The sequence below is a fragment of the Mastigoproctus giganteus genome, chromosome 8 (assembly GCF_048544385.1).
Source record: "Mastigoproctus giganteus isolate SK-2022 chromosome 8, ASM4854438v1, whole genome shotgun sequence".
Taxonomy (NCBI): domain Eukaryota; kingdom Metazoa; phylum Arthropoda; class Arachnida; order Uropygi; family Thelyphonidae; genus Mastigoproctus; species Mastigoproctus giganteus.
This window is the reverse complement of record NC_143582.1, coordinates 148922549-148932978: the sequence shown is the minus strand read 5'-3', so window position 1 is coordinate 148932978 and position 10430 is coordinate 148922549. Positions and strand designations below refer to the sequence as shown.

The 10430-nt window shown below is 35.6% G+C and overlaps 1 protein-coding gene across 1 annotated transcript in view; it reads right to left on the bottom strand.

Moving 5' to 3' along the window:
* Positions 1 to 6650: 6650 nt before the first annotated feature.
* The window catches only part of LOC150081911 (uncharacterized), a 370485-nt gene continuing 366705 nt past the window's right edge, over positions 6651 to 10430 (bottom strand). Inside the window, 1 exon segment of the mRNA XM_090380362.1 lies at positions 6651 to 6754. Within this exon segment, the coding sequence (XP_090236488.1) occupies positions 6651 to 6754 (104 nt within the window).

Sequence of the window (10430 nt, the reverse complement as noted above, 5' to 3'; positions counted from 1 at the left end):
TAAAATTGCAGAAGATGAAGAGTTGCTTATTTTGTACTTAGTGATGATTTTGCATTCCAAATTGAGGACAAAGTGAATACACAGCAGGAAAGAGTGGGGAAGTGAAAAGTCCAACATAGTTTAGTGTGCCCAACATAGTTTTGGGTGTCGGGGATCTCAAGCGAACAAACATGGAGCAAGTAAATACATGGGCTACATTAGAGTAACTTGTGTATGTATACTTGCATGTACATTAATGCCAGAAACACTGTAAATAACTTTGATTAATTTGAAGTACTGATTAATTCTTCATATGCAGACATTACAGTAGGGATATCAGAGACATGGTATCATTCAGACATAAGCAATGCTGAATTTGAATATAAGGAGTACAATGTACACAGGATAGGAGGAAGGGGAGGTTAGGCTCTTAGTTAAGCAACGTTAAATCTAATACAGTGCATCCAGTCGACTGGGTGAAGAATACAATGTTGAGACAGTTTGGTGTGACAAAAATGACAGAAGGAGAGTGCTATGGGCCTTACGACTGTTATGAGTATACCAAACAACCACACAGAGAAACAGAGTGGGCTAGTAAATCAGAATGTCTTATAATGGGGGATTTGAACTTTCCAGACGTTGACTGGAATTTGTGGGTTGGTTACTCACCCACTAGCAAGATTTCCTCTATTGGATGACTGTTTCAACAGCAGCATTTTAGGGAGGCAACAAGAGGAAGTAATAATTTTAATCTGGTTATCAATAGTGATTCCTCATGCATTAAGAAACTGCAGGTAAATGACCAACTGAGTGACGGTGATCACTGTGTAATAATGCAGAATTTAATTAAAGACATAACTACTGTCAAGGGTAATGGGAAAGGATTTTTCTTTCATAACAGTAGATAGAGTGGTCTGAGACTGTTTTTAAATTCTATGCAGTGGGACCAACTGATGGCGTTACCAATAGCAAATTCTAAATGAGAAGCATTCAGTGATGTAATCATAGAAGCTACTAGGTTTTTCATACCAAGTAAGAAATACAGTTCAAGGCTTAGACCTAAATGGATGCCAGATGAACTAATTAGACTTGTGGGATTCATATATATTATCAGGTGATATACAAGCCTATGGTATATATAAATTAGTCTGTAATCAAGTCACAAATGAAGTTAGGCAAGTTAAGGCAAATTGTGAGAAGTCTCAGGCAAAGAAAAGCAGCAAAGGCTTCTATGACTTAAATTAGCAGTAAGAAGGAAGGAGATGAATCACTTTGAGACACTTGATGTCAATGAGTTAACTGTTGATGACCCTGCTCAGGTTGGAAAAACTGAATAGGTATTTTGCATCTACATTCATACATGAGAAATTCTTTAGGAGATGCTAGAAGTTTATTGAACTTTACTGGAGAGCCAAATGATTTTGCAATACCTGAAAGGAAAGTGGAAGAGAAACTGTTGAAGCTAAATACTGTAATACCTTGTGTAATGCTGTTTTGATCAGCATAGGTTTTGCTACAATGCAATTTATAATTTTGAAAATAATTTAAAAAGATTTATAATTTTAAAACAAATGTGAATGTCAAAATCAGTTGTCGGCCATAACCGCTATGTTGCCACATACAACAACGCTGTGTGCGGCAATGTTCGTGCAAGCAGTTCACACTTCAGTGTTGTATTAGCGTAGTTGGAGGACAGTTATGTTTGCTTGTTATCGTCTCAGTTGCTTGTGGTTGTATTGACTATCTCGCAGTTTGCATTGTGAAAATTATTTTATTAATACAGTAATTATGAGTGAAAAAAAGAAAGGCCAACAAGATAGCAAATCAAGAAACCGTAAATGGTTAACATTAAAACTTGAAATTATAAAGACTCACAAAGATGGTGTATCATTTGCTAAAATAGCACATGATAAAGGAATTAACGAGTCGTCAGTTAGAACTGTAATTAAAAACAAAATGAAAATTAAAGAACATGGAATAGCCACTTCATCATATATGACAAAAGTGACTTTTAAACAAAGGACTTCTACTGTGGATCACATGGAACGTCTTTTAATGATTTGGATCGAAGACTGCAACCTTTAAGTCAAATGACCATTCAAGCCAAAGCAGCAAACCTATGGAAAGTGATAAAAGAAAACGAAAAAGATGGAGATTGTACCACTGCACAAGTTGTGGATGGTTTTATAACTTTAAAACACGAATGGGACTTCACAATGTTCGAATTGCAAGTGAAAGTGTGAGTGCAGACAATTACGCTGCTGCAAAATTCCCAGTGAGTTAAAAGAAATTGTTGAAAAGGTGGCTACAAGGATGAGCAAATATTCAATGTAGACGAAACGGGATTATTCTGGAAGAAATTGCCTTTGAGAACTTATTTAGCAGCAAATGAGAAGTTGCAGAAAGGATATAAACCTTCAAAGACTGGCTGCCACTTTTATTAGGAGGAAATGTATGCGGTGATTGTAGATTAAAGCCTAATTATTTACCGTGCCGAAAATCCATGAGTTCTCAAGGGATATGCAAAAACCACTCTGTCCATTATATGGTGTTCAAATAAAAAAAATGTGGGTAACGCATGCATTGTTTGAATATTGGTTCACAACATATTTTTGTCCTACAGTCAAACATTATTGCCAGACTAACGACATAGATTTTAAAATTTTACTCTTATTAGACAATGCCCCTTCTCATTCCAGTTTCATTGGCGACTTGAATGAAAATGTTAAAATTATTTTCCTACCACCCAACAACGATATCATTATTGCAGCCAATGGACCAAGGAGTCATTGCTGCACTTAAGGCATACTGTTTGAGAAGAATCTTTTCTCAAGCTATAAGGGCTACAACATGAAATAGTGCAATAACTTTGACAGAATTATGGAAGAATTACAGTATCAAAAATGCTATTGAAAATGTTGGTGACTCATGGCTTGAAGTAATGGCAAGAAATATGTGGACTGTATGGCACCGTATTTTACCACACTGTGCTAAAGGTTCTACAGAATTTGAAATGCAAATTAATAACATTTCCGAAAAATGTCGCTCAGCTTGGAAATGATCTTCGATTTGAGAATTTTAATGCCACAGATATACACCAATACGTGGAATCGCATTCACAAGAGCTTGATGGTGAAACTCTTCTGCAAATTGAGGACCAGCAAGCATACGAAGATGAAGAAGAAAAAAAATTATGAAGATGTCCAAGCAGGTCAAAGATGTTTCTGATTTTCTTATGAATGCTGATCCTAACATTGAATGAAGCTCTAGAGTTCGACATGAATAGTGAGAAATAGAAGAAAAAGTGTGTACAAACTTCATTGTTGAACTTTTTTTCAAAACAATAAAAAATTGTGGTGAAGGTAAAGAATGCCCACATGTTCAGAAGCATGCAAAAGTTCGATAAATTTACCGGTAAAAGTACTTTGCTGTAACAACACTTATATTGTTGCTGGCTTGGTAAACATTTTTGCGTGCTTCTCGTGTGGGCTTTCTCTACCTTAGCCAAAATTGTTTCTGGTACCAAGTAATAAATAATTGATCACGGTAAGGCATTACAGGGTAATTAAAGACCAGCAAGGCATATGTTTGGCAAAATAAAAAAAAAATAATAATAAATAAAAAAGCAATAATCCATCGTATGTAATAATGTGGTTCTTCCTTGGAATCAATTAACCGTGTTATACAAAGTATTACAGTATATAAAAGGTGTCTGGGATCTATCCAATTATATTAAGGGAGGCAGCAAGGGAAGTAAGCAAACCGTCGGTCATAATTATGTGAGAATCCTTGGATTCAGGAGAGGTCCCTATGGACTGGAGATGTGTGAATGTATCTCCACTTCACAAAGGGGAATCAAAAGGTGATCTGATAATTACAGGCCTGTTAGCTTAATGTCTGTTCCTAGGGAAATAATGGCATCTGGTTAAAGAAGTAATGCAGGACCATCTTGACAAGAATGCAATTATACTGCAGTCACAGCCTGTATTTGTTAAATGGTAGTCTTGTCTGACCAATCTGATTGGATACTATGATGCAGTAACCAAGGAACTGGACGCAAAAACTAATTTTGATATTATATACTTGGATTTCAGGAAGGCATTTGAGACTGTTGTGCATAAAAGACTTTTATACAAACTGGAGCAAGTTACTGCTATGGATAAAGGGATGTTTAAGTGGGAGAAGACAGAGTAGTTATCAATGGGCACTGTTCTTTGCAGACTAATGTTATTAGTGGAATCCCCCAGAATTCAGTGTTCTTAGCTCACTGTTGTTTTTAATATTTATTAATGATATAGATGAGGTATATCAGGCTTAATGTCTAGGTTTACAGGTACTACAAAGGTTGGAAGGGTGACTAATGACAGCAATCAGGGTAAGCTATTGCAAGAAGACCTAGGAAAATTAGGTTGATGGGCAGTTGAAGTTTAACATTTACAAATACAAGGCATGGCATATGGGTAGCAGAAATCCTAGATTAACATATTAACTGTGTGGTACTACAGTGTAGCAGAAAATGAAAAAGACCTGGGAGTAACTGTGCAGTCACATATGAAATTCTCTGAACAGTGTAGACAGGCTGCCACGTTAGCTCATTGGGTTGTCAATGATATACTGAAACTCTTCCAGCAGGGATAAAGAGGTGATTACCCCTTTGTACAAGGCCACAGTTATTGCATCTTGAATTTTGTATATAGGTCTGGAGACCTCACTTTAGGAAGTATGTAGATCTGCTGGAATGGGTGCACAGAATGGCAACCAGATTGGTGAAGGGAACAAAAGGATGTTCTTACCAAGGAAGTCTTAAGTTCTGCAAATTGCAGAGTCTGGAAACTAGACACCTGCAAGGAGATCTGATTGAGGTGTTTAAGGCCTTGGATGTTGATGGCATTCTTCCTCTTGCTGAGACTACACACATGACGGGGCATATATTCTAATTGAGGAATGATGGTTGCAGGACAGATGTGCAAAAGTCTGCCTTCAGCCAGTGGGTGTTGATCGTTGGAACAAACTTCCATCCTTTGTTGTGGAAGTGGATGGCTTGATTAAATTCAAGAAAGAACTAGACAAAGTTTTGGAGAATCAGGATGCGTGAAGTGTGTGTATTTTTTTTATTTTTATTTTGGTTGATGATTTTTAAGATTGCTAATGATGCTAATACATCTGAGAAAGTGCCAAATAAGTTAATATGATTTGTGCTGAAAGTTTCAGAAAAGTGCACAGCCCATTCTTCACAGAAAGAGTAATTAGTGGCACACATATCGAGATATTTTAGAGAATTATCTGATCCCAGCTACAACATGCTCTTCTAACAAGATGGTGAACCCTTTACTTCCATAACGATAATAAAATCTACTTTGCCCTCCACTTTCAAGTTGATGGGTGGGTGCGGAGGTCCAATTCTGCAGCCAGCTCATTCACTGACCCACACAGCCACTGATTTTTTTTTTTTTTTTTTTTTTGTGGTGCTACACAAATCCTTTCTAGAGTATACATATGTATATATGGGCCCCAAGGAGTAGGACAAGGTGATTTCAAAGTATGTGAAACTCATTCAGTAAGTGCCATCATCTGTTATCAGTGTTTGTAAGTGATTGTAGACACAATTTATAATAGATTTCAAAATGAAACTAGATTTTCTAAATGGAAGAGAGGATTCATGTCTGTCAGCCATTGTCATCGGATTCTGGCTTACAAAAGACAATTTTTTGGAATTTAAAAGTTGATGTAATTGAATAGTGATATATAAACAGGTGTAGAAGATAGTATTACATTAAAAAAAAAAGTTTTTTATAAATTATTTGATTATTTTTCAAATTTCTTTCAGATTTTTGCCACTTTTTAAAAAGTGAAATGATTCTGATGTGATTTTTGAAATAATTTTACTGTAATATTGGTCAACTAAATCAGAATAAAAAAAAAAATTTATATTTAAAAGCATTCATATATAAATATAAAAAAAAAAATTCACAACCCCCCCTGCTTCATTCCTCAGGGTACAACAACACGGTTTATAAACTTATTGCTGAAAGAGTTAAGGACCAGACTTACAGGTGTCTCCTTCCCTCCCCACCCCAACTGATGTGAATAATTTGAAGGGAAGGACCACAACGGTGACCAGCACAGTTACACTAGACATGTTATTGCATGTCTATCAAGAAGTTGATTACCTTTGGAATATGTGCCTGCATAATGGAATTGGTCATACCGAAATGTAACTGTTACTTCCATTGCAACTTTTGGTTTGTACTAATTTTTCTCACAGTATGTTTCTTCTGTGTAAAAACAACAATTATTATAAGACACCAAATAAGTGAAGCAACATTTGATGTACCCTGTATCATTTTTGTCATAAAACTATCTTTTATACTTGGGCTTTTTAATATTATTAAAAGGCATTTCCAAAGTTGAAAACTTATAAATTGAATTTAAGGGGTTAGACAGAATGGTAAATGACAGCAAAATCAATAAGGTTAATATACAACCTAATTATATGAAAAATCTCCAACAAAAGCCAGGATGGAATACTTGCCTGTACAATGCATACACATGTAACCATATTCTAGAAGTGAATACTATCAATTCTAGAACTGATAATTTTATATTCCCAGTATTTAAAAAAATTTTCAACATGTTAATCACTATAAATTATCTAATTTTGTATCAGGAGATTATCTTTCACTTAATTCCACTTCTTCAAGGTCTGTAGGTCCAATATCATCTACTTGAAGTTCATTTTCAAACATACGCTGTAGTAAGTTTTCCACATTTTTGCCTGCGCATAACAAAATTAAACAAGAATGGTGAAGATCTATTTTTATTACTACAGCATAAATTTTAAATATTCTTACTTTTACAGATTTATACTGAAGTAAAAAAAAAATGCTTCATGTAATGGTGGAATAGAAGATAAAGAAGCAAGCTAGATTTTATGGAAACTAAGCACAACTGCAACTACAGCAAACATGAATATGTCATTCCGTAACAGATATGTCATATTAATATAGTAAACTTCTTAAAATCCAGCATCCTTGGGGATTGAAATGTACTAGGCTTTAAATTTTTTTGGATTTTAGAGAGGTATGCTTAGTGAGTGAGCAGTTTTGAAGAAGTACATTTCAGTGACTATTAAGCACTAACAACTGAACTTATTTACATCTGTACGCTTCTATAATGAATAGAAGTGAGTGCTAGTGGTTGACAATATAAATAACAGTTAAATAGAAACAAATGAATAATAAAGCCACAGCAAATGTTGTCAATAATATAATGTCATTGTTAAACACATACCTGGTATATCAATGAAGACGTTTCAGCAAAAAAAAATCTTTTTGCATTGGAGAGGAAAAAAAATTAACTAGTCTTCTTAAAGAATAATCACAATGAGGTATGTACAGTCGTTATCAATTTAAATGACATCTTGCTTTTAATAATGTACCATGGTGAAGTTATCAGTTTCTCAGCGGTAACAACAAAGATCTCTGTTTCATTTTTACTGCCATTATAACCACAGCAGTAACATAAACAAACAAGCAGCTCAAGATCACTACGCCTTCTATTCTGTAGAATTGGCATGGAATGGGAAGTCAAAGTGAGTGAAGTGGAACTGCTTGTTGTTTTTCTCACTACTTTAGTACATCTAGCAAGCTGTATGACTATTTATGATGGCCCCAAAATAATTTTGGGAGTGTGGAATTAAATGTATTGCTTGCACACATCAGCAAGTTGCTGTTTATGGAAGAGATTTACCCTCAACTGAAACAAGCATTTCCAGCTCTGTCTGCTTTGGGCAATTTTTATTGTCCTTTTCTCTGAGCTATTTAGAGGAGCCAAAATGTCAAACTGGTCAAGGTCATGCAATCATTATGATCAGAGCAGTTCGAGCTAAGTTATGAAGTTTACCGAATAACAGATGGCATTAAAAAGGAGAAATTCAAAGTTATAATGCAGCTAGAGCTCTTTAGGTTCACTGAAATAGAATGCCTGCAGCACTGTCTTGTCCTTTCATCAATTTTTGCAGACAGCAGGATTTAAATTGTGCAATGGTCTTGCCTCTGGTATTGCATTACTTTCCAATACACAGTCTTGACAAGAGGCAAATTAGCCATTTGTTTAAACAATGAGACACTGATAACTGGTTCCTCGTCAGATAGCAGATGGTTTCCTGGTGACAAAACTCAACCAAAAGGCCATATTTCAGCCTGCCTAGCAAGCAGATTACATTGTGAACAAACAGTTGGCACAATATGATCTAGTCACTGATGCACCTAAAACCCAACAATAACAACTGCATCTAGTCCTAATGTTCAAGTAATGTCAGTTACAAATTATTGGCCAAGGTTACAACACAATGAGGAAATGATAATAAATGGTTTCTATCTATTAAGATTAGATTAAGATTAATTATGTTATTTATAAGTAAACATACAGGGACTGGTGCTCCATAAGTAAATCTCTTGGGTTAAATTTTTTTTATAATTCAGTTAGCATATGTTACTAGCATTGATATTAAGACATAAGAAGCCAAAATAAAAGTATCTGTCTATTACAGATCTAAATTATTAACAGTCAAACTGATGCCCATTTCCACCAATAATGGAGTTCCTTTTGAAGTCAGGAGAAAACTCAGCTGTTTGAATTTATGAATAATTGAGGAAAGTATACAAACAAGGCACTATTGATATAATACAGTGGCAGACAAAAAAACTGCATCACTTGTGAATTTTGCAAATAATGTGTTTTGCACTGCATTGTGGGGTGCAGAAATGTTCGAAATGCATTTGTTAGATGGGATATATATCTCTGTGAATGAAATCCAATAAAAAGACTCAACCTGATATACCTAATTGCCATAAATATCTTCCCAAAGGATAAAATGCATAATTAATGGAAATATGAGAAATCATGCAAATGGCAATCATGACAACCAAACACATTTTATTGCATTTATGTGTACAAACTGAAATGGCAAGTTAACGTAATAGTATTATGTACTGTAAATTAGCAAAATAAGTCCTCAATATTTTGTTGTTCCTCCTCGAGCTGGCTGCAATTACAACCTTGCAATGATCTGGCATAGAGTTAATCAACTTCTGGATATACGGTTGCCCAATTTTGTTGTACCACACCCTTACAATGCTCTCCTGCAGCTGAATCTTACTTGTTGGATTCTGAGCAATTTTGAGCAATTCTGAGCAATTTTAGATGACATTATATACCAGCAATTTTCAATAGGGTTCAAATCTGGACTGTTGCCAGGCCAGTCCAATACTGTAATGGCAGCATTTCTAAGGTATGAAAAATGAGGGAAAACATTGGTGTAAATATGTTTTAAGTCTTGTGAGACAAGACAAAATATCATTAAATCTAAATAGCATAAACTTACCAATTTTGCTGTGTGGCAAGGTGCTGAGTCCTGTTGAAAAATGCAGTTTTGGACATCTGTGTGTTCATCCCTAATAACAGGTTTCAGGCACTCCTCCAAGATAGCAGTGTAGGTTTCTGCATTCACCATTCCGTTAATAAACTTAATTTGCCCCACCCCTTTTGCTTGTTATGCATCCCCAGACCATTTAACTTCACAATCGGTTGTTATGCAGTCAGGATGGTATGCCTCCGATTTTTGTCTTCTGACATATCGCTTCCCATCTGAGCAATGTAAGTTGAATTTCGATTCATCAGAAAAGATGACTGTGTCCCATTGCTCTTTTGTCCATGAAACATGCGTTTTAGCCCAAGCAATTCACTTCTTCCTCATTTGTTGGGTCAACAAAGGCTTTTTCTTGAGCCAATAGGCATGCAGACCACATTCTGAAAGCAGTCTTTGGATAGTTCGTGCACTTGTTTCAACTCCAGAGGCAATCTGAAAGTCCAGTTTTAGATCAGGAGCACTAGCATGGTGATTATAAAGGCATAGCCGTTTCAAATATAGATTTTGGGAAGGCATAGTCACTCTTTTACTGCCTGATCCAGGTCACTGGATTTATGCTTTAATTTCAGCACCCAGGATACTGTAGACTGGTGGCAGCCTATTTTATCAGTAATAGCATACATAGAAAGCCCTTCCTGGGACAGAGCAACAGCTACACTTTTTTTCTTGGTGTCAACTGAACATACGAAGCCATACTTACACCTGAGGAAAATAGGATACTAATGAGCACGTATACCCTTCCAATGCAGTGTTTATAGAAACGGCTGATGCAATACCTTGTTTAAGTAATTGTCATCAGACAATTACTGTCTGATGCAATAGAAGCATTATCTGACGCAATACCTTTGCTTTGCATCAAACAAAATGACTGTAATCAAACAATATCTTATATGTTTCACGACAAATGTTACTTTTTTTTTAAGGTGATGCAGTTTTTTTGTCTGCCACTGTATGTGTGCATCTATTTTTGCTTCTAGTACCCCCAAAAAATCCAATGTAATTGTTTGTACCACGAGGGCTA